The sequence below is a fragment of the Oncorhynchus tshawytscha genome, linkage group LG12, assembly GCF_018296145.1.
Source record: "Oncorhynchus tshawytscha isolate Ot180627B linkage group LG12, Otsh_v2.0, whole genome shotgun sequence".
In the NCBI taxonomy this organism is placed as follows: Eukaryota; Metazoa; Chordata; class Actinopteri; order Salmoniformes; family Salmonidae; genus Oncorhynchus; species Oncorhynchus tshawytscha.
This window is the reverse complement of record NC_056440.1, coordinates 31,990,075-32,015,003: the sequence shown is the minus strand read 5'-3', so window position 1 is coordinate 32,015,003 and position 24,929 is coordinate 31,990,075. Positions and strand designations below refer to the sequence as shown.

At 40.6% G+C, this 24,929-nt stretch overlaps 2 protein-coding genes across 3 annotated transcripts; one reads left to right on the top strand and one right to left on the bottom strand.

Annotated features, from left to right (window-relative positions):
* Positions 1–496: 496 nt before the first annotated feature.
* On the bottom strand, positions 497–18,674 carry LOC112262970 (synapsin-1). 2 transcript variants are annotated; one of them, XM_024438874.2, is made up of 13 exons: positions 17,630–18,674; positions 15,413–15,470; positions 13,656–13,747; positions 12,947–13,103; positions 9,268–9,357; positions 6,819–6,881; positions 6,555–6,697; positions 6,289–6,363; positions 6,099–6,201; positions 5,825–5,974; positions 5,563–5,632; positions 4,818–5,409; positions 497–2,338 (listed from the first exon to the last, which is right to left on the bottom strand). In XM_024438874.2, the coding sequence occupies exons 1-13, from the start codon at positions 17,953–17,955 to the stop codon at positions 2,203–2,205; spliced, it is 2,055 nt and encodes a 684-aa protein (XP_024294642.1). In that variant the 5' UTR covers positions 17,956–18,674; the 3' UTR covers positions 497–2,202. The 2 variants fall into 2 exon arrangements, with proteins under 2 accessions (XP_024294642.1, XP_024294643.1); XM_024438875.2 differs by having other exon boundaries at positions 497–2,300; positions 17,630–18,671.
* A 1,594-nt stretch (positions 18,675–20,268) lies between these two features.
* LOC112262969 (transcription cofactor vestigial-like protein 4) lies at positions 20,269–24,508 on the top strand. The gene is made up of 5 exons (XM_024438873.2): positions 20,269–20,708; positions 22,289–22,412; positions 22,524–22,749; positions 23,304–23,391; positions 23,503–24,508. Exons 1-5 carry the CDS (start codon positions 20,642–20,644, stop codon positions 23,811–23,813), a joined length of 816 nt encoding a protein of 271 aa, XP_024294641.1. The 5' UTR covers positions 20,269–20,641; the 3' UTR covers positions 23,814–24,508.
* Positions 24,509–24,929: the final 421 nt, after the last annotated feature.

The following is a 24,929-nucleotide window of genomic DNA, read 5'->3' as shown; positions in this document are numbered from 1 at the left end:
CAAGATTGTTGTAATTATCACCCCAATGTATAACCCACAGGAGGATTATAACTCCAAACATAGCTATGAGTTATAGGAGGGAGAGCATAACACTCTGTTACAAGCAGAGGCAGAGGGCAGAGTAAAACAGTAACAATGCATGCCAATCACGCCTTCATCTAGACAAGTCAATTTCACAGATTTGTAGGAGGTATCATTTGAGGTTTCTGTGATCCACACAAAATGGTATACCATGACAATTCTGTTTGCTGAGTTATGATTTACATTGAGTCCTATTATAAGAAGTTTAATAGACGTTTGAAAAACAAAGACATGTAATCCTGAATAGAAGAGAAACTGAAGTTAAAAAAGCTTCTTCAAAAAGTAGAAATAATCCATGACCATAAATGCCAGTACTAAAAAGGGTGTAATCCCCAAAAATGAATGACAGAAATGCCAAAAACCAACCAACATCCACAAGTATTCATTGAAACCACACAAAATATTAACAAGCGCGAGGGGGGCGTGACGAATCTGCATAATTTATATGTCACTATCTATACAACAATTCTATTTGGTTTGACAGTTTTACAGAACAACATGAACACGTTTATGCACCACTTATCACAAGGGGTCACTGTGGATACACAAAGGGGCAGATGCACAGGGGTTCTGCAAGGAGGTTGGGACTTTCCGAAATTGGCTCCAAAACAACATATTGCCATGTTGACATGGAACACACTCTTTTTGGAAGACATGTTTAGTGCCCTTGAAAGAGGTCTCAGCAATGGGCTCTTTTTCTGACCAATTATCAAAGGGGTCATTGATTGATATTTTGGGGAGAAATTGTTATGAGTAGAAAATCAAACAGAAGTATAATGCAGTGCTATATCCCACAGGGGGAATCCTAATGCGTTTATTTTACACTGCCTACATGATCCATGGGACATTCCTTGGCTGAGCATTTCATTGGACTAGGCCTCCTGCTCACAAGCCAAGCTGTGAGCCTGTTGGGAACCAGGGGACAGACAGCACAGGCACCCAGACACACTCCACTCACAGAGACAGCAGCATTCCAGGCCCTTGTGGGCTGGTAAAATAGAGCACTAAGATGGCTATGTCTCTGCAATCTGACAAACTGACATTAAAATTAAAAAAACATCTCTTGGTTCATTTCAAATAACAAATACATTCTACCTCAATAAAAACACATGCTTTTGCTATCATTTGCAGTAGATCATTATCCTAATTACAGTGCAACGTATGGAAGACCTGACTCCTGACACAAGTGTGTCACAATCACCAGGACATCCCTGAGACAATACCATTTGATCTGACTGAACTCTGTGTCTGTGTAAGGCATGTTTTCCAAGATGAGTGCTATTGGGGTTTTGTCCTAATGTAACAGGAGAAGGGAGAGGGAGGCAGCAACGGCATTCTCACAAAAACAACACATACTTTTGCAATTCTAACTACTCTAGCTAATTACATGTGACAACACGGTTACAAGCGCCAAAGTGAGTGGTTGAAACTGCAACCATACCTCCTTTATTGACATGCATCTAAAGCAACATCACTTAGAATAAATGGGTAGCTCAAACAGCTATAGTGTTGCTTTACTGTAACAATGAAGTGACCTACTGTGATGGTTTAGTGATGGTTCATTTGAGAGCCAACCAAAAGTTGGTCAAATGTGTCACTATGATTTTACAGTAACAACAGAAAACTGGCAACACTTTCATGAAGATTACCAGTGTATTGATCCCACTATTAGCATAAAAAACATTCAAAATGATCCAAGGATGACCAAGCAGATATCTTTCAATACATACCATACAAACAGCCACTGTCCCATTATATAACAACACAATCTATAAAGGGACAAGAATCTTCACCCTTTTTTCAGAAATTTAAACACACGTGCAACAACAAGAGAAGTGTGTGTGTGTGTGTGTGTGTGTGTGTGTACAAATAATTTTGAATGTGAAGGTGACTGGGAATGTTTCAGACTGACACCAACAAACCTAGCTGTATTATATTCTATGTGTGGTCTTCAAATGTATAGGCAGTGGATGTTTTATAATGAATGTTCACATCAATGTACATCCATGTCCATAATAGGGAGGTGAAGTCCTGTTGGTCCTTTGCGCATTGGCGGGGAAGGGTCTGTCTTTCAGTCTGTCGGTCTTTCTGTCGGTGTGGGAGGGGGGCTTACTCCATCTCTCAGTCTGAAAAGAGACTGGCAAAAGATTTGCGTAGGTTGCGTATGGTCTCAGCCTTCACCTCATCCTGGCTAAGGCTGGCCTGCGGGGCTGGGGTTTCTGGAATGTTGAAGGCATTGGTAAGAGACTGGGACTTGCTATAAAGAGAGGAAATGGCAATAGAGGAGAGGAAGAGGCTATTAACGTCATGCAGCAAACTTATGGAATGGTAAGACTAGGGTATGGCAGGAGAGAAAGAGAGAGAGACACACGAGTTTGTTCAGTATGTAATATAATTAATTACATAACTGATTCAGTGCATTGATCAGCTCAAATTGATCGGTGAATGACAAATGGCATGCTCCTTTTTCAACTTTGATTTTGACCAGGGTTCCAAGTTCTGGAGGGCACGAAGAGAAATTAATTGAAGGAATTGTCTGCAGCTTTGACTGTTAATAGCTTGTTAAAGCCATATTCCTGATGCAGTCCTAATCTACTACATAACACTTTCTCTTACTCCTTCGACATTTGGGCCCTCTATCACATGCACTAAGGAACACTGCTCTTTTAAATCTTTGTTTTATTGAACATGCCGTAATGATAAAGGTATTTTAATGACATGACGAGTGCCTTGGTCTTCCTTGTTTGTTTTTTTATGACCAATTAACAACTATACCAAAGAGCACCTTTGAACGACAAAACACCTACTGTTGTGTATCCTAGTAGCAATTCCTCTCTTCCTTTCTCTGCGAACACTGCTCCAGTTTTAAAGGATGTATCAACTAAACTTCATTTTTCATTCATCACCAGAGAATTACTAAGAAATTCAACATGGTCATACCTGATGGTATTTAATACCAACCTCTCGTCAATGAGAGCATCAAATCTAGCATGATCAAAAATAGTCCTTGTAATTTCCTGATCCTCAATGGAAAAGTAATAGTCACCATGTCTTTCATTACAATTATTCATTACTTTTTCAGTGTTTCCTGAAATGTAACATATTTAATGTTATTGTTGAATCCTGTGAAGAATAATCTGAATCAAAACTTGATCAGCCATGCACATAATCGCATGCTTGATTGTAAAAGCTTTTAACACACACTTCTACAATTTCTGCAAATTATTTTGTAGAGCAATGATAAAGGGGAGCACAACATATAGGCAACAACAAATTCCCAAGGTTTGACAAACAAAAAAAAGGGTTGAAGGAGTGCAGGAAATTCTAGATGATGGCAGTCACTGGAAAAGGGCTTGTTGAATAGTGTGCAGTACACGAAGTGTGAAAAAATATTCCTTTGAGCATGATTTTACATAATACTAAAACAGTCCACAAGACTTATGCATATCAGTGATTCATGCACACCCAGTCCAAACATTTGTAATGTCGATCAAATAGCGATCTTATAACATATCCCATTACAAAACATAGATTATTTGCAAATTCAATATTTATCTCAATATCTAGCCTACAGGAATAACAGGATCATGCACATCAGTCCCCATGGTGGAGATAAAAAATAAATGAAAGCTAAATCTGGAACACAGAATCCTCTCATCAGTTATACAACCATCTTTATCTAGAGTGAGATAGATAGAGCATCCTGTGTGGCTGACTGGTGTCATATTACATCTGACAAAAACATCAGGAGGATGTTACATCCTCTCCCTCAACGCGATCAAGACAAAGGAGATGATTGTGGACTACGGGAAAAGGAGGACCGAGCACGCCCCCATTCTCATCGACATGGGCTGTAGTGGAGCAAGTTGAGAGCTTCAAGTCCCTTGGTGTCCACATCACCAACAAACTAACATGGTCTAGGCATACCAAAGCAGTCGTGAAGATGGCACAACAAAACCTATTCCCCTTCAGGAGACTAAAAAGATTTGCCATGGGTCCTCAGATCCTCAAAAGGTTCTACAGCTGCACCATCAAGAGCATCCTGACGGGTTGCATCACTGCTTGGTATGGCAACTGCTCAGCCTCCGACCGCAAAGCACTACAGAGGGAAGTGCGTACGGCCCAGTACATCACTGGGGCCAAACTTCCTACCATCCAGGACCTCTATACCAGGCGGTGTCAGAGGAAGACCCTAAAAATTGTCAAAGACTCCAGCTACCCTACGGCAAACGGTACCGGAGCGCCAAGTCTAGGTCCAAGAGGCTTCTAAATAGCTTCTTCCCCCAAGCCATAAGACTACTGAAGATCTAATCAAATGGCTACCCATACTATTTGCACCCCCCCCCCCTTTACTGCCACTCTCTGTTATTATCTATGCATAGTCACTTTAATAACTCTATCTACATGTACACATTACCTTAATTACCTTGACTAACTGGTGCTCCCGCACATTGACTCTGTACCGGTAACCCCTGTATGTAGCCTCGCTATTGTTATTTTACTACTCCTCTTTAATTATTTGTTACTTTTATGTCTCATTGTTTTTAGGTATTGTTCTTAAAACTGCATCGTTGGTTAAGTGCTTGTAAGTAAGCATTTCACTGTAAGGCACATGTGACAAATACAATTTGATTTGATTTGAAATATTGAGCTATTGAGTAATACAGGTGGGATACGCTAAGCAAAAAATATATTGTTTTGAATGTTTTGGAATATTTTAGGAAAGCTTTGCTTACTTCAGTGGAGGGGTGGCTCCCATAGCAGGGTGGTCATGGCTGGGCTTCAGTGGGGGCTGGGGTTTCTGCTGCAGAGGGGGTTTCCCTCCGGGGCCTCCCTGGCCCTGGGCACTAGGGCGGGGCTGCTGAGTAGTAGGGGCCCCGGGGCGACCTTGCTGGGCTGGAGCCCTCTGCTGCTGTGGAACCTGGGGACCTCCTCCCTGGGACTGTTGCCTGGCGGGCTGACCTGGCTTTTGCTGGGGCCTCTGCTGGGGCTGGCCCCCTGTGGGCTTCTGGCCCGGGCCTCCAGGGGGGGGTCTCTGCTGCTGCTGGGGTCCTGACTGCTGTGCCCTCTGGCTCTGAGGGGAGCCACCCTGGCTCATGGATCTCTGGGGGGAGCCCTGACCAGAGGAGGGTTTCTGCCCTTGCCCTGGGGGACGCTGCTGGGCTCCAGCTCCTGGGCTGGCCTGTCTGGCCTGCTGTGGTGCCTGGGCAGAGGGGTTCTGGGTGTTGGAGCTTTGGGCAGGGGACTGGCCTTGGGGTGAGGGGCGCTGCTGGGAGGGGGAGCCTTGGCGAGGGGCGGTACTGCTGGTGGGGGCTTGTTGTGGGCCACCTGAAGGAGACAGAGCACTGTTTATCCAGAGTCCAGAGTCCCTATCAAGCAGTCATTTAAAAACAACTATGTAGCTATCTTATTACCACCTAATGAACAAAAACAACAGTGTCAATTGGGATTTGGGGCCTTAATATAGAGCCATTTTCTTACCTTGGGGAGGAGGGCGTTGCTGAGCCTGTGGCACTTTGGGTTGTGAGATGGGCTGAGGGGATGCAGCTTTCTGAATGGCCAACATATCATAATGAGACACAGAGTTAATGGGTTACAAATACACTTTTAGTTGATCAATTGACCAAATATACTGGCCAATTAACAAAAGAGACCACTCATCTAAACACACAGCTTTTGACAATTGTTGACTCATTTTAAGTGTAATAAACTGAGTTGTGGTTAGCAACAGTGTGTCTGTCACCTGTGCGGGCTGTGCAGCTGTGGGGCGGACAGGTGAGGGACTTGCAATGTGTGGGACTGTCTGGTTCATTTTGGAGACGACCAATTCTGCAATTTGTGCACGGTCTTCATCCTGCTGGTCTCCAATCAGGGGCATGGAGCAGCCCACCACCTGAGGGAATGAGAGGGGGAAATGACATGTTAATACAATGCTGTTACCAGTGTAAATGCAGTGTTACTACACAGGTATAAGAGCAACATAATGTAAATAGTTAAAAATACTTCTAATCCTTTACCTCTATGATGTAATCCTTGCCATCTTTCCCATGCAGAGCCTCCACAGCACACATATCTAAACCACCAAACACCTCAGAGCAGGAGTCCACCCACATTCGATACCTACAATGTTGGAGAACACTGTTACTAACTAGGAAACACACGGCTGTCTGTCTGATGCACAAAGGCCCAGTCTGTGATAGAACTCACCTGTCTGACATGGCTATCTGCTCCAGCATGGCTGAACCAGTGTTGGTTTTCCAGTTCCCTGAAATCGATGTCCGCCTGTTAAAAAGACAAGATCTACCATTTAGCATGTTCTCTCTTGATCATCTAATTCACATCAATGTTGGGATATGCAGTCTAAATGGATCTTGTTGGTCTTTGATCTGTAGCCTGTGCTAAATAGCTTGGAAATTTGTAGAATGGTTTGACCTCAGTCACACCACAACAAGGAGCTCATTTATTTCACTCACATGTAGGCCTTGTAATTGTCTCCAATCTTCTGGATGCGGACATCGTACTTTGCATCAATGAAAGGTTCAGATGTGGCATAGGTCTTGGTCAGAGCAACAACACTGGCAATATCTTGGAAGTCATATTGATTGTCCACTTTCACCTACAGGGTAAAGATACGATTGAAATAGATTATGTTAATAGTAATTACTTGTGAAGCATAAACACTGATCCAGGCCTACTTTATCTCATTTAAAACAGTAACAAGAGCAGGCCTATCCTACCTTCCCCATCCCTGAGTGGGCGTGGCCCATTTTCACCACCACAGGGAAACCAGGAGTGGTGATCTGGAGCAAAAGACAACACAACACCCTCCATTGGCAAACATCATACTACACAGTCTCCAGATAAGTAGGTTTGTTTGACTAAAGGGAATGTGCAGCACAGAGTTTCTTAGTAAATTGCTAATTGAGTAAACTATAAACTCAAAGTTGCTGTTATTTGCTAAAAGAGTCAGGATACAGCTAAATAAGAAAGCCACATCAAGTTTTAATGGGCTATATAGATAAGATGATACAGTGAAATCAACTGAGTGAGAACCCTTGTAATTAAAACATCTACTGTATACTACCGTTCAAAAGTTTGGGGTCACTTAGAAATATCCTTCTTTTTGACAGAAAGGACATTTTTTGTCATTAAAATAACATAAAATTGATCAGAAATACAGTGTAGACATTGCTAATGTTGTAAATGACTATTGTAGCTGAAAACGGCAGATTTTTAGGTGTACAGAGGCCCATTATCAGCAACCATCTCTCCAATGTTCCAATGGCACGTTTTGGCACGTTAGCTAAAAGTGTATCATTTTAAAATGCTAATTGATCATTAGAAAACCATTTTGCAATTATGTTAGCACAGTTGAAAACTGTTGTGCTGATTAAAGCAATAAAACTGGCCTTCCTTAGACTAGTTGAGTATCCGGAGCATCAGCATTTGTGTGTTCAATTTTCAGGCTCAAAATGGCCAGAAGCAAAGAACTTTCTTCTGAAACTCATCAGTCTATTCTTGTTCTGAGAAATGGCAGCTTCATTAAATAGTACCCTCAAAACACCCGTCTCAATGTCAACAGTAAAGAGGTGACTCCGGGATGCTGGCCTTCTAGGCAGAGCTCGTCTGTCCAGCGCCTGTGTTCTTTTGCCCATCTTAATCTTTCCTTAGACTAGTTGAGTATCCGGAGCATCAGCATTTGTGTGTTCGATTACAGGCTCAAAATGGCCAGAAGCAAAGAACTTTCTTCTGAAACTCGTCAGTCTATTCTTGTTCAAAGAAATGGCAGCTTCATTAAATAGTACCCTCAAAACACCCATCTCAATGTCAACAGTGAAGAGGTGACTCCAGGATGCTGGCCTTCTAGGCAGAGCTCGTCTATCCAGCGTCTGTGTTCTTTTTCCCATCTTAATCTTTTATTTTTATTGGCCAGTCTGAGACATGGCTTTTTCTTTGCAACTCTGCTTAGAAGGCCAGCATCCCAGAGTTGCCTCTTCACTGTTGACGTTGAGACTGGTGTTTTGTGGGTACTATTTAATGAAGCTGCCAGTTGAGGACTTCTGAGGCATCTGTTTCTCAAACTAGACATTCTAATGTACTTGTCATCTTATTCAGTTGTGCACCGGGGCCTCCCACTCCTCTTTCTATTCTGGTTAGAGCCAGTTTGCACTGTTCTGTGAAGGGAGTAGTACACAGTGTTGTACGAGATCTTCAGTTTCTTGGCAATTTCTCGCATGGAACAGCCTTAATTTCTTACAACAAGAATAGACTGACGACTTTCAGAAGAAAGTTCTTTGTTTCTGACCATTTTGAGCCTGTAATCGAACCCAGATACCCAACCAGTCTAAAGGCCCGTTTTATTGCTTCTTTAATCAGACAACAGTTTTCAGCTATGCTAACATAATTGAAAAAGGGGTTTCAAATGATCAAGTAGCCTTTTAAAATGATAAACCTGGATTAGCTAACACACCGTGCCATTGGAACATTGGAGTGATGGTTGCTGATAATGGGCCTCTGTATGCCTATGTAGATATTCCATTAAAAAATCAGCCGTTTCCAGCTACAATAGTCATTTACAACATTAACAATGTCTATCTACACTGTATTTCTGATCAATTGTATGTTATTTTAATGGACAAAAAAATGTGCTTTTCTTTAAAAAAATAAGGACATTTCTACATGACCCCAAACTTTTGAAAGGTAGTGTACATCTACTTCATTGAGTGAAATATGCCGAGGCCAGCATGAGCCCAAAAAGGAAAAGGAAAAGTGGAGTGATTATGGAGTGATTCATGTTGATCGTTGAGACGAGCTGAGCCGAGAGCAGGCCTGCGACTGTAGTCATGGAGGGGGACAGCACTGCGGCAATACAGGCAGACACTGATCTCAGTGCAGTGCTTCTGAGGGGATCCGTAGGGCACAGGAATAATCAAACCCACTCTGGCTCAACTAGGACCTGTACACATGCACTCTGAGCCAGTATTAAGATTGATTGCTGTAATTAGATCTGAGAAAATAGATGTGAACTAGCTATTCCTTTATCCTTTTCTTACTGGCCACAGAAGCATGTGTGTCATCCAAACAGAGGGGCAACCTAATAGTCTGTGCTTAGGTCTGTTTAGTGTGAGGACATGGCCATGCCGTGGTGGGGGAGGAGTAGATAGAAGCAGATGGCAGAACACCCACCATTTCCCTGTGGTTGGGATAGTAAACCTGCTCGATCAGTGGGAATTCCTCTGGTCCCAGTTGTTTGTACAATCTCACCATATTAGCAAACTGAAACAAGACATGATAATACAGAAAATACATTACCTTTACAGTAAAATCAATAGTCATGATCTGTCTAGCTCAAGAAATAAACAATTTAACCTGCTTTATATTGCCATGCTTACCACTAGTGTTGTCAGAATTTTGACTTCGATACTGATACCAGGTTTAGTATCACAATACTCGATTACCATCACGATACTCGATACCAAAACAATATTAAAAAGGATACCAAAACGATACCAGGGCATAAAAAGAAGGCGTATTAGCCTAAGTCACATAATGGCACTAGATCCAGACAGATCTTTTGAGTTCAATATCATTACATTTGAAATGTTTGATGTCAATTTTTCATGTATGTATGTATGTATGTATGTATGTATGTATGTATGTATGTATGTATGTATGTATGTATGTATGTATGTATGTATGTATGTATGTATGTATGTATGTATGTATGTATTAATGAATCAATTATACAAGCATACAAACAATTTGACTTTGTTTTTACCAATCTAACTACATAATGTTAATCTGAATATTAAATCAAGCTGTAGACTAGGCCTATTCACAATACAGGTGAATGCATATTCAATAGGAATGTGTCCATGTATTGAGTTATTGAGCTTATTTTGGCTGATTTCATGGGGCTACAGATGAAAAATGTTCTGTTTCCTTTCTATTTGGGACCTATTTTATTATACTGATCAAAAACATTTGTATAGAAGAAGCAATCTCTTATTTTATCAAAGTGTGCACTGTCTCTTTAAGATCAAATGACATCATTCACACACAGCGAGAGAAACAGGAGAGATGTGACTGAGGCGAGGGAGACGAAGTGAATGAATAACGTTTTTTGCAATGACTGTATGGTTTTTGGTGACAATCCGCTTTGAAATCAGCCAGTCGCGACCCGTCATTCAGGGCAAGTGGGGCTAGCCGTTGCCTGTTTCGCATGTTATTTTATCATTAATACATGTCACATATCAGTTTGCAAACAATGTAAAAAATATATATAAATAATTGAGTTAATAAAGCTGCATACAAACATGGTCTCTTTTTTGCTTTCTTGAGTAAGGCAGCTCCAAAATGCAGGTGTTTCAGCCTAGCACAGTGCTTTCTGAGGTGGTGGGGCAGCCAGCGGAAAATACAGAGTGTAGGGGTTGGTAATGTTCTGTAGTTGCACCGTGATTGGCTTGATGCTCATCGGTCATTGGACATAAACATTCCACAACAAGTTGGAAATCGCAAATTCAACAATGAGTGGTTTGTATGGAATCAGTGGCTAACTGCAAGCGTTGCAAAGCAATCGGTAGCCTGCTATTCAGTGGAGAGGGTGTGTGGTCCAAGTCTGGATAAAAGGGTCCCTTTTCCAATCTTAAAAGGATAAACATTCACATGCAACACCATGGGCCAGAAAAGGTTGAATACATTGGCCATGCTATCAATCCAGCATGACTTATGCCGAGTTCAAAACAACTGGAAACTCGGAACTGGGAAATCTCAGACTTCAGTGAGTTCAAGCCAACTGGGAACTCTATGTCTGACTCTGAAAATACGTTTTGAATGGTCATTCCAAGTCGGGAACTCTTGCCTCTTTCTGAAGATCACTGATTTCATGATTCAACCTAGTTTTTTTTCCAGTTCCCAGTTGTCTTGAAAGAACCATAAATCCAGAGAACGCCAGACATTGATGACAAATTTTGATGACAGAATATGCCCACAAGTCCGCGCCACCTTCCTGTTCAAGTGAGCAAGGCACAACAAGGTGAGTCCAAAAATGTATTGTGTGCTGCTGCATAAATGATGTAATATGCCAGGAAGATATGTATACTGTAGCTAAGAAAGTAATACAAAGTCTATGTTGTGTAGTTAGCTGTTAGTAGCCCATGTGCCTCACTCTAATAATTTGGTCCCTTTCCCCCTCATAACTTCTGACTTGGTGGTGCACATGTAGCCTATAGCCTGTTTTAGAGAAATGTCATCCTTTAATATTTTCAGAGCTTAAATTGTCTGCTTATATTCCCCCTCTACTTATCCTACGGTTCTGACTTGGTGTACAGGGAGAACACTGTAAGAACGGCCCATGTTCGGAATTCTGTCACTGTATATTTCAAAAGCGCTGAACAAAGAATTATATCGACTAGGTCCGTCTTAGCTCGCTCATTAATGTCTTAATCGAAATGATGAATTGCCTCTTTCCCTTATGCCATAGTTTGTACATCTCAATTGTCAGTAGAAACAACATTTGTTTAAGCAAGTCAGCCATATCAGCTACATTTTTTTTAAAGTCAATAAATTAGGTTGAATTAACTGTTTTGCTGCCAGACAATGCTCAGCTGATAGTAAGGTGTAGGGTGGTAAGAATTCACTCCATGGTGCTGAAAAGAAAGCTCTGCTGTTGGGACAGCTTTATGTAGGCCCTAACAGTTTGTGGCACTGTTTGTCACCATTATAGTGCAATTAATGTATTGTTTACTGTTGTGTTGTTTATTGGCTTTACTGGAATGCGTCTACATAATATATATATTTTTTGCCCCACAGAAAAATGTACATGCTAAAATCACCACTGAAATCAGCTTGTAGAAGTAGGGTAGTGAATTGATATTAGCTTCAACTGTAAGCTAGAATGGAAAGTTATACCGGTAGCTTCCAGCTTTGTAGGCTCTTGCATTGAAAGTGTTCTTAGCATGTAAACAACATTGTTTTGGGAACAGTAATTAACAGTTGCAACATTTTGCCATGTTGCATTATTCAAGTGTGTTAACTTTTCTGCAGCACAATGGAGTGGGGAGCTAACATGATGCAGCCCAGACTGTGCAGGTGTTCCTCAGGACAGGCTAGAACTAGCAGAGTTAAGCTTACCGTATGCTTCCCAGACTAAACAGTTTGCGCATATTTTATGATGACATTTTCTGACGTTTTGGTTAGTTTTGGTCTTCGGCAGGGTTTGTTTTCTTGACTCAAGTTAAGGTTCGGTAGCCAAAGTCTACGCCCCTTCATCGGTGATTGGTCAACAGTACTACTCCTAGTAGGAGTGGGAGCTATGGACGGGATTATTCAATTAAGTGCTCGTTGTCATTCAACGAGAAAAGACTAGTTTTCATGCAAATTTTTCCACTTGAGAAATACTGCACCAAACATCTTAGATAGATGTAAAAGGACCTCCTCTGCAAAATCGTCTAAATTAAATATAGATTTTGGATTTATTTTAGATTAATTCTACCTATTTTGAGAAAGTGTTACTGGGTATGTTATTGCTACGGTGGCTCAAGAGGGACAAACAACAGTAATATTGCCGCTTTTTTCTTCTTTCAACGAAGGTCTTTAGGGAGTATGCGAGCACAGACATTAGTTTCGCATGGTCGAATTCTGCCAGAATGTATAAGGACTCCTTAAGTGGAGCAGGCACAGTGCACTTGCTCTAAAAGGGGACATCGGCTGTGCTGACAGACAGACTTGATCCTCTCTCAATTACTAGACAACGTGAGACACATTTCATAGAAGTACCGAAAGTAACAAAAATTCTCGTACCAAACCATTTTTTATGTTCTAGCATCAAAAAATAAGTTTCAGTACACCGGGCACCACTACTTACCACCCATGGCTTGTCACAGAAGTTGTAGACAGAGTGCAGAGAGTTTACACCTGGGAGACCAGCATACTGCAACCCAATCACTATGTGTCGGTGGTCTCCATTCTTGGCCATACTGAAGGCATGCTGTCTAACCAGCACAAAGTCAGGCCTGAAACATCTTGCAAAATAGAAAATACAAAACAATTCCACAAATTACCAATACATTATATTCAGACAGACATATGAACATTTTTTTCTGGTATTGTACTTGAAACTTGCAAGAAATCCTGCATGTCTTGTAACATCAGCAATCATGACACATTGATCTTTTTAAAAAATGTATAACTATCTTAAAGATCCATTGCAGAAGTTTTTTTCTCAATAACAAATCATTTCTGGGTAACAATTAAGTAACTTGCTGTGACAGTTTTCAATTAAAATAGTCAAAAAGAAACAAAAATAGCTTTTTCTCAAGCAAGAGCAATTTCTCAAGCAATAATTTAGCTAGGACTGTCACCAGGCAGACCAAAACTCCATCCCACCAAAACAGGCAGAAATGTCAGGTATTTTCAAGTAGCTCTTACACTAAAAAGGCATTGTCAGAATTTTCACAATTTCACAGCATTATTCTAAACTCATAGTGTGGAAATATAAAACACATGAAAATCATGTTTTTGAACACACTCAGCCTTTAAACAGCATGTAGAACACTGATGTACAGTAGACTTACTTGGTGACCTTGGTTTCATTCCGGATTGCTTCTATATCAACACTATAGGCCCCCGTAGCATGAGCTATCAAGTTGATTTCAGAGAAGTCAGCCTGAATGGAAAACATCAGTGTCAATCCCCAACCTGGTCTCTGATTATTTTGTATTATTCTGTATGTAAATCTGGGATACTCCATTTAGTATGATATGTTAAGTTTCATATAGTTACATAAGAGAGTTGGTAACTTCAGGCAAAAACTAAAGTAAGGTGGTTGGTAGGGCTGGATGAGTGTACGTTTAACACAAACATCTAGCAACCCAAAGGTTGCGAGTTTGAGTCTCATCCCAGAAAATTTAAGGTATTTAGCTAATTTGCAACTACTTAGCATGTTGGCAAATTCTTCCCCTAACCTTAACCATTTTAGCGAACCCTTCGCCTAACCATAACCTTAACCCTTCCCTTAACCCTAACCTTAACCCTTTAACCTAACTCATAAACTTAACCCTAACCTTAACGCTAACTCTTAGCATATTGTATGTTTTTCAAATTCGTAACATATTGTACGGAATAATACGAAATGCTCTGAGACCAGGTTGCAATCCCAGTCAAACAGCATTGTGATTCTAATAACAGTGACATTCTAAGGTTATAGTTCACTCCAGAAATTGACGTTTGTCAGACGTGATTAAATTAGATGATAGAGTTAAGACAGATGGATCTAGAAGACAGATTGTGTGGAATACCTTACCGTATTAATTCAATGGCTTTGTCCCCAAATACTATGAAGATTGTACAAGGTAACGACTATCACCTCTGCAGATAATGAGACATTCATTGCACAGGGCTATTCCTGCTGAGAGACTCATGGCACACATAGCGGAAACACTCTAATGCAACATAAAAGGAGAAGACAGAAATAGGAGACATGGAAAATGCCACAAGGCAGAAAAAATAATCCCAACATTTTTTTCAAATCTTCATTTACAAAGCACAGATGGTAGCATTAACTCCACCACTGGGTATAAATGTTTTGGGGTCCCACATAATATCATCTTATTTTCCATAGATATTGTTATCAGATTCAGAGTGACAACATATTATCACACTTAATGATTATCCAACTCTCAGTCCACTTAACATAGTTCAATATGTTATTCATGTCTTGTGTTTTCTTTGATTCATTGTTTATTGCATATAGTAAGTGCAGGTCTGCAGCACCAATGTACAGTCTGATAATGTCATTAGATGCAAGGGTTGTCTATCTGTGTGCTTTTTATTTATATTTTTTTTATTTATTACCTTTATTTAACCAGGCAAGTCAGTTAAGAACAAATTCTTATTTTCAATGACGGCCTAGGAACAGTGCCTGGTTAACTGCCTGTTCAGGGGCAGAACGAGATTTGTACCTTGTCAGCTCAGGGGTTTGAACTCGCAACCTTCCGGTTACTAGTCCAACGCTCTAACCACTAGGCTACCCTGCCGCTTCAATCCCTACACTCAATAATGCCCATCATGAGGTTACCTGTGAGTCTCATTGGGTGTTGTATTACCTCAAATCACCTCTCCAACTCCTGTGTGGCTCAGTTGGTAGCGCATGGCACATAAAATGCCAGGGTTGTGGGTTCGATTCCCATGGGTTACCATTACATATGAAAATGTCTGCACTCACTACTATATGGTTCTCTGGATAACAGCATCTATTACATGACTCACATATAAAATCAACTCTATTCTAAATTGTCCATCTTTAATGCATTGTATGGGAAAAGCAACCCACCTGTTCCACCTTAATGTCGAATTCACCATGAACCTTTTTACCTTTGAAGACCTTTACCCTATGGAGAAGAGAGGCAAGAGGGGTAGAAATATATTTGACTTGCATAGCAACTAGGCCTACTTTGGACAGGAGTTTTTAATGCTATCCTATCACACAAGCATACTCAAATGATGGTGAGATGTACGTACATCAAATAAAACAGAAAAACTTTAACTATTTTGGAACAATACATCATCATGGTATCTTACACAAGTATCTCAAATTGAGTGTGAAGCTCAACAAAGTCACTTACAGATGATTTGAACATGATGTGCAAATTCTAGCTGTCCATATGCTCCTAACTGAGAGCTTGTTTATTGCTTGATTCATTGAGTGATGTGATTGGCTCACTGTTTTTCTCTGCCCCTTTATAAACTGTTTGCGGTGGGCAATACAGTGGAAACCTTGGTTTTGTGGAGGGAAGTATTACTTGGATGAGATGATTTAAATTAAGGTTATCATGGAAATGCTTTCCCTCCACTTAAACCTGTTTTTGTTGGATTAAAATTTGATTGTGTTTTATGTATCCCTCCATTTGTTGCGACGCTAAAATAGTTGATGATAAAATACAAAATTGGGGAAGAAATAAATTAGCTTCCTAACAAGCAATAACGCTTCATAATAAATATAAACATCTAGAGCAAGACTTTACAGCTTTCACATTGAGGATTGGAGTTTTGGGCTTGAATAAAAAATGTTTTTGTTAGATTCAGTTTGATAATGTGCAACTGCGCATTAGTTGGCTGGCATATGAAACGAATGGGTAACAGAAGCACAATGCACACAATGCTTTACCAAGCTAGCTATTTTAAGATTAATACATATTTTAATTCGCTCTCCATTATCCCATACTGCCAGTTTGCTTGCTAGCTAAAGTTAGCTAAATGGTTACCATCACTATTTAGCATAACATAACTAGCTAGCTAATCCACTGACTCTCAACAGCTAGCAGGCAGCTGCTTCATTCTAAAAATGAATGCATTGTTATTTATGTTGCTAGCTACACTAGTTATCCAGTTAATGCCAAGTATCAACAAAGGCGTACTACAAATTAGATTGCCAGTTAGCTTACTTTAATTACAGCAGGCACAAGCCAAAAAAGATACTGCCACCTTATGGCCTGCTGTATTTCAATTTAGTAAATTGGAGGTAAAACTGTTCTATATGCACACCAAGAAGTTAAAGGTTCACTATGTAGAAATCACTCCGCCATTTCCTGGTTGCTAAAATTCTAATAGTTCGTCTAACTTCAGTTAATGAGACAAAACAAGCAAGTATGGTGTAGAGAATCATTGTACCATCTAAACCCCTATTTTCATTAACCAAAAATGTATTTTCAGCTGTTTGAAGCTGGTGTACAAAACCGAAATTAAAAGAGGCCAAAACAAAACTTAAGATCGTGAAGCATTGAAATAGCAGACATAGAACAGATCTACCACTTAGACTTGCTTTCAATGAGAATGACAATCAATAACTTATGTTTCTATGTGAACTTGGTCAGGTTACCCAAAAGGTTACATATAGCAGCTTTAACTGCCAAAGCTAGGCAGAGGTGCTAAGTAGACAGTCATATTTCTCAGTGTGTCTGACCTATTACCTGCCTCTGACTTACCTTTAATGTATTTCCACTCAAGCCCATTCTCAAATAACCTGCTCTCTTTGCTCTTGGTGTAAACCTAGGGTATTGTAGTCGGTTCTATAGTACTGAAATTAGTTAAGTCAAAGCTCTCGGGCCAGGGTGTGACACGGTCATACCTTGTCCATAGGCTGCTTACAGGGAAAGGATACCAATGTGTAATTTGAGTGAACCATCCCTTTAAGTAAACCAAAAACTCTAAAAATGGTATATTATGCATGCTTATTTGGCACGACATAACCATCTGAATATGTAGCATAGTCTCGTTTGCCATGCCTGGCACACGCGAGACCACCTGGAATGCGCTGGTGGTGCAAACGAGCAATTACTGTGTCCTGTTTAGGTAATGACTGTGGATAACATGTCTTTGACATATACACTGTATGAGACTCACTTTGTTTCGCTCTATATGCATACGTGTGTGTGTTATGATTATAGTAAAGATGAAGTATATCCTAATCATGACCTGTTTATTGGAAGCATAGGCTACTGGCTCACATTTGAGTATAATGGCGTCTAACCTTACACATCACTCTCCTTACCAGTCTGTCTGTTGGTCATCAATAACCAGGAGTATCTTGGCACCAGAGGCAACGCCTGCTTTGTCTGCTACCTCGGTGACTTTCTCAGCGACAGCGGCAGTGGTTTGTTTGACAGCTTTAGTAAAGGAGGATAAAAAGCCAGCTCCGGCTCCGCTTCCAGTGCCCTCAGATTGCTGGTTGGTAGACATACGCCTCTCTGGTGGTCCAGGCGACACTATTGCAGGGTCTTGCTGAGGCGGGTCAGGGCGTTGTAGGTCAGTCATGTACCCATTGGGCAAATTGGACATAAAATTGCTGTCCGACAGCCGACGACGCAGGTAATTCATGTTGAAGATCAAAAAAGTATACGAAAAGGTATATGGCGAACCCTCCCCTCTGATGCAAATTAACAATGGATGAATTAACCTACCAATAGCCTATAACCAAACCTATTTTTCCATTTGAATAGAAGGATCAGTTGGAAATTAATCAATCCGGGGTCGCAGAAGAAAAAAACAGGTTGTCAAAATGGGTATCAATTAAATTCGTTTATTTTCTAATTCTACCGATGGAGTGGCCTGCACCTGCTTCAAGGTTTAGACCTGTTCAATTGACTCGAGGAAGGATATGTCTACTGGTCACGGTAAGAAAAGTCAACACGAATATCTAACCTTTGCCTACCTCAAATAATTGTCCAAATTCGATTCGCATCCATCAAAAGATTCGTGGGTGGCTGCGTAAAATAGATAACAGGTGAGTCTGGCTTCCACGTCCTCTGACCAGACAGGACGTGCTTCGGTCTCAGTTCTAGGGAACGGATGATCCGTGACTTACAATTGGGTGTACATAATATGTCTTATTGCAGCACCCCCTACCCAATCCTTCTTTCGAGGTTCGGCGCAGTTTTTCCTTCTATCCTCCTGCGTCACTCCTCTGTATCCTTCGAGACGAGCGGGGCAGGTTGGGATGAAGGGTGGTGCTGAAGAGAGACTATTGATAGGCACGTAGCTTTCGTGTCGGGGGAATGACTGCGGGCATTCTGAGAAATAAAACAGACACTTCACCTCCTACACTGTAATCATTGCATTATAAAGTGTAGGAAATGAATCATTATGATGTGGTTAAACAATCTATACAGGAAATGCGCCATCTGTTGTCTATGCTTGTGATGAATGAAAAAAGTGAATAAAGCGGTAACAATAGCGATATGTTGAGGCATCTGGTTACATTTTGATATTAAAAGAAAGTCATTGATTTTTAGAGAGTTTTGTGATGCATTGTCATAGGCTGCAAATTTATAGACAAAGCAACGAGTGATTGTTACAGAGAGAATGTCTTCTTTGAGTTAAATTGTTGCCAGTTCAGAACCCTGGACGGCACCATTACTGATTCCATTACTGAGTTCACTCTGGTTGAATTTCTTACTGGTGGGTTCATGTTATATAAATACAGGTCCAGCAAAGCTCTCCTGTTCTTGTTACTCTCAATTAGCCTACTCACCCAGAACACTCATAGTGTTGGTCTACTAACTACTAGCCAGTTGGTCTACTAACTACTAGCCCATAGAACCCAGTAAATGTTTGCTGAATGGGAACTGCTCACAATGCTGTTTCTATTATCCACACTACATCAAGTTACGCCTCTTTTGCATGTTGATTGGTTGACATTATGGCAGGAAATATTCCCATAAAACAAAGCAATGAGACAATGACTGCAGGAAAGAAAACATCACTAAATAGTCTGAAAATGCAGGATCATTTTCTGTGCTATTAAAATGAGTCCTATTAAATCATCATATTCTATTGAATGTTGATAAAACCAAATGTAATGTAATTCATGTATAACATTGGTGATCATGAAGGAATGTCAGTTTTACTCTGCACACAAAATCCTATGAATAAAATTTGAGAAATTCCAGTGTGCTCCTCATGGGGTCACTGTTGAGTTTGACTTGCTTTAAAGCAGCACCAATCATATTCTGACACGAGTAGTCTCCATATTTGTTGAGTGCATTCACAGACCTTCATCAGCACAAAAATAATTGAGACAGAATATACCAATAACTCCAGAATGCATTCTTACAACACATAAACCCAATAAGATATTTCAATGAGTTATTACATCCTTTAATCAAGGTACAAAAGAAATATAAAATGTAGGCTATAACAAAATGTAATCCACTAAATGAGTCCCCCCATTCAAAGGCATATCAATCAATGCAAATTCTAAATGTGCTAATTTTTAAAGAGACATTTTAAAAGTTGTATTTATTTATTTTTAAGTGACTTTATATGTGTCAGGTCCTGAGTGTTGACTGTGCTCATTTGTGTCCATACTCTTCAGCATGCTCAGGCAAGATTGTTTCTCAGGGCAGTAGCATTTCCAGGACTTAGGAGCCTTTGTCTGGCCATCAACAAAAGCCTTTGGATTAATGGTGAGGCTGGCTCACAGTACAGCTGTGTGCGTGTATGGGCAGGTCAGTGGAATGATTGGAGCACCAGTGGGCTAAGCACTCTAAAAAATGCAGTTTGGTGAGATTGTAGATTAGGAGCGAGGGAGGGGCTGAGGGCAGGTGCTGACTTCCAGAGAGAGGAGAGTCTCTGTTAAATTAACTTGTGTGTTGAGTAATCTATACTACAATCCTGTTTATTCCTGAAATAGCTAGTCTTCTGGATAAGTGAAGTAGATGCTTGGTTGGGTGGTGCAGGGACAGTCATAGAACAGTTTACCATTATTTTCCTTCTCTGAGGTACCTACCTGTGATTACACACTTCCTGCAACAATAACAAAAGCATCTAAAATGGGGGAGGTTGTGATCGGAACAACCAATGACAATGCAGGAATACATTTTCCTGAAAGACACTGCAGCTCTGTACAGCCTCCTGATACGTTACCTGGGCAAGCTCTAGCCAAGCATCTCATTGCCTTTCCATTACCAACCAGAACTTAGGCTCATTGTGTCCTCTAAGCTCGAACAGACAAGGTGGTCCTCTGTAGTTGGCTTTATTCACAGACAAAGACAATTAAGGAGCCATGGCTGTTGCAAATTTCCAATACATAACTCGGATGAGCAGTGGTTTCAAAGTCTACATCTTGGAAGGTAATAATTCTTATTTATTTTCTCATACTATTGTTTCACAAAATATAATTGTGCTGCAGTGATCTGTGCTGCTTTAAATAGCGGTCTTCACAGCTGCATATTGCATTGTTATCATGTATGATGACACAGTTGTTATATTGTTATTAGTTAGTAATTAGTTCACAATGTTTTTAGAAATGCAAATGTTTATGGCCATTATAAAATAACTTTTACTAAGTCGGCGTGAATGTCAATGAAGCCATTTTAGCTGATGGTTTGAGTTGTATAAACACACAAACATATGTAATCCATTCTAAAACATTTTTCTCCCATTCAAGAAACCAAGACAAACGTTCACTTTTACAGTCTGAGTTATAGATAATGTAGACAAGTCTGATAATGATACCTCACTGTATAAACTTTGGTGCAGTTTCAACTTCCTAAAATGTGTCATGGCACTCAAGCATCATTTCAGAGGGGTTTAGGTCAGATGCTGAGAATAACTGTGGTAGATGGAGATGCTCTGAAGATACTGCCCTCTTGTACCTCTACTCCTGCATGGGAAACAAATAACCACGCCTCAGGCATCAGAAAGTCAGTCAGGCAAGGTGTGGTTTCCCCCCAGTCCCCCTCCACAGGCCTCCACTGTAACACTGATGTCCAAAGGACAGAAGGGGAGGTCGTAGGTGGGAGGTTGCGATTGAGGGACAGTACTGGTTGGTATGTGGATTGGATTGAGGATTGTGGATTGGGAGAGTATTTGAGGTTAGGGGGACCAATCATGTAATAACATGACCTAATCATTCAGCGTTCCATCTCAATGTGGTAGTAGAGCATTGCATGCTAATGTGGTGGATTTCTTTTGGCATATTGATAACACTCATTTGAATATAGCTTGAAATAAACAACATGATGCGAGGTATGAAGAGGGCTGGTGTTAGCTTTACAAAATACAAAAACCAGTGTCATGTATTGGTAAGCTTCACATCGATCTCTCTGTCAGTAACAAAAAGGATGTTAGCAGCTGCTGATGTGTTTCAGTTAGTTTCTCGCAATAAGGAGAATGCTTCTGTGTGATGTGTGTATTGTAATGACAGTTGTGAGACATTTAGTTCTCTTTTAGTAAGAAGTGATACTTCAATCAAGGCATTAGCAACTGAAGTGTTAAGTTTGTCCAGTTCAAATCACATTTTGAGTAGAAACTAATATTTCTCTCATAGACATGTAAATGAGATGGGTGTCATCATCACTGTATGTAGAAAAACAACATTTACCGTTCACATTGAATCAGCTGGAAAGATGTGTAATACTCACCAATCTGGTTGGTCTAGTTCAACAGCTTAACGGAGTTTACAATTAACGGTGGCATGAAAGCTTTCCCACGAACCACTCATACAGGTGATGAACCATATGTCACAGTGCCACAGACCAAAACAACCAGTCACCTATTTACTCATTGCCACACCTAATGTCTTTTCAGTCAGTTACAGTTAGGTGTAAGTCATCATTATCTGTGCCAATATATCAACCAATATTTATGCTGTATATTATTTCAAATAGTAACCATGAGCTTTACTTGTGCTTGATCTTTCCTCTTGTAGGTCAGCCCAACCAAAGAAGTGAAGATAGATTCAGGCATATGGCCAATGAGAGAGTTCGAGTGCCCCAAGTGCACCCGGTCAAGCGCAAGCACAGCTTTGAGTGTGGTCTAACATTGGAAGAAAGGTTTGTAAAACCTCCCCATGACTTTATAACATCATCATTGAGAACCACTGGTTTCATAACTCCATGTCCAGTGTGTGATTCCATGTTTCAATGTGTGGTTTTGTGTTTCAGGCGAGAAAGGGCACAAAGCAGGAGCAACATGAGAAGGCCAACTGTGTTTAGTGTTCCCCAGAGTCCCACATCCTCCTGGAGCCCAACCCCCAGCCCCACAGGTCATTTGCCCTGCCATGTGTATCCCACACCACCTATTGATGAGCCACTGGACCTAATTAAGAAACCAAGGAAAGAGCCTGAGAGAACAGAGGAGAAAACCAAAAGCACCGCAGCCATCAATCAGGTAATTTCAAGAGGAACAATTATAATAGTGAGTCCAGGTGCTAACAACTTGAAAGACGCAATTTATTGTTTGTGTCAGTCATATTGTATGTGCCTTTGTAATCTCCCAGTGTAGCCCTAGGCAGTCAGAGCCTACATATCTCGGAGATCTCTGTAGGGAGTCTAAACTCTCAGGCACATTCTATTCCCAAGAGACTTTATGGGACTCTGCTTGTCCATGATATCCAATCCAGCCTGATTTGGGAAGATAATGTGAGCAATGGTGGGAGGATGGTCATCAGTAAGAGCAAATAGACAGCTCTCTCTTTGGCCTGTTTGTGCCACCCTGATGAGGGTGAACAGTTTTCAGGTCCCATCCCATAACCAAATATATTTTGTTTCCAATAACAAACTGAACCCTCGACAAAGAGTTAGTGATGGTGAAATGTTTCATGTTTACATTGACATGTTAATCCTATTGTTTTTGGGGGAATGAGAATTTCAGCTACATTTCAGCTACACAGCTACAGAGTCATATACTGTTGTGAAATGAACCAATGATTTTGCCTCGTTCAGATGCGTCCTTCTGTGATCACCTGTGTGTCCTCCACAAGAAAGCCCACCTGCAGATCTGAGGTCGGCAGCAGTAGCCACTCCTCCACAGGTCAGTCTCATACTCCTTTTATCTCATCAAAACTAGTGCTACAATGCTGCTGTTATATTACAGACTTGTTAAGAATTATGCCTGACCTTTGTTGTATTCTTTCCACTGTAGTGTTATCTAAGCACAGCTATGACCATGTTGTGGAGGAACATTTCAAGAGAAGCCTGGGGATGGACTACCAATTGGCCAGCTCCCGCCAGCTCTCCATCAGCGTCTCTGTGGATGACCATTTTGCCAAGGCCTTGGGAGAAAAGTGGTTTCAGATCAAATCGAAATCCTCCTCATGCTCCTCGTCTACATCCTCTCCACCCAGCAGCCCAAGTTTCACTTACTCCCCCAGCTACGGCCACAGCCCAAACCAAGCTCCCAAAGAGTCTCCAAGTACCACCACTCCCACCTCCAGCTTCTGGTCAGTCAAATAAAACTACAGAGAGCTTTCCTGGAGAAAGAGTGAACTTTGAGACATAGCATTTAATGCGATACAGCGGCAGATCCATGCTTTTCAAGGAATAAGAGCACCAAGGAGACAACGTTGGTGAAAGTGTATACTGGAGAACAGGAATGCAGGAATACTAAGCTACTCTATATGGATGAACCATTGAGTGCATCTCCATGAGTCTATTCCCTGCCAGTGGAAAGGGGAGTTATTTCAATTTCAGGGGACAAGCAAATGTTGCAGTGATGTCTTTATTTCTCAATTTCTGTCCCAGCCTGTCCCAGTCTTTTCAATAGCATATCTATCTCTGAATAGATGGTGATGTGGGATGATAGTTGGAGAAAAGAAATGTGCCATTATATTTCATTAAATGTGCCATATTTCATTTCATTCGGTGATGATGCCACTACTTTCGTGATACTGTATTTATACTATATGTTTTTTAACGAACCTGGATCCTATTTTCGGTCTAATAAATTATCTACTGTATATAGTGCTAACAAATTCACAAAATCTGTTCAATACAGTAACTTCATGTTTTTGTATAAACTATGGACAACTCAAAAGGAAAAACCTATTTGTGTTGGGATATTGCAAGTTATTCCATTAGCTTTATGAATTCAAACTTAAGCTAACCTTATTATTGTATAAAAAATAAACCTGGAGATTTCAGAAAGAAAATGTGTGTGCAATTTATACATTATGTACTTGTTCGAAAAAAATGTCATGCTTAGAAAACAGTTGAAATGCATGTACAAAACATTAGGAACACCTTCCTAATATTGACTTGCACCCACAGTCTCTCTTTGTCGAGGCGCTTGGGACCTACTACCATACCCCTTTGAAAGGCACTTAAATCTTTTGTCTTGCCCATTCATCCTCTGAACGTACACCATCCATGTCTCAACTGTCTCAAGTCTTAAAAAATCATTCTTTAACCTGTCTCATCCCCATCATCAACACTGATTTGAAGTGGCTTTAACAGGTGACATCAATAAGGGATCAAAGCTTTCACCTTGATTCACCTGGTCAGTCTATATGGAAAGAGCCTAATGTTTTGTACACTCATTCAGTTCATTATCATTACCTCCCTTGAGTCTAT

Excerpts from the sequence above, each read along its gene's own strand:
- LOC112262970 (XM_024438874.2), bottom strand. The coding sequence starts at position 17,955 with ATGAATTACCTGCGTCGTCGGCTGTCGGACAGCAATTTTATGTCCAAT. Across the intron at positions 15,471-17,629 it reads GATGACCAACAGACAGACTG|GGTAAAGGTCTTCAAAGGTA; the intron begins GTAAGGAGAGTG and ends TCTTCTCCATAG. Across the intron at positions 6,698-6,818 it reads CCCACTCAGGGATGGGGAAG|GTGAAAGTGGACAATCAATA; the intron begins GTAGGATAGGCC and ends TTTACCCTGTAG.
- LOC112262969 (XM_024438873.2), top strand. The coding sequence starts at position 20,642 with ATGGCTGTTGCAAATTTCCAATACATAACTCGGATGAGCAGTGGTTTC. Across the intron at positions 22,413-22,523 it reads GGTCTAACATTGGAAGAAAG|GCGAGAAAGGGCACAAAGCA; the intron begins GTTTGTAAAACC and ends TTTGTGTTTCAG. Across the intron at positions 22,750-23,303 it reads GCACCGCAGCCATCAATCAG|ATGCGTCCTTCTGTGATCAC; the intron begins GTAATTTCAAGA and ends TGCCTCGTTCAG.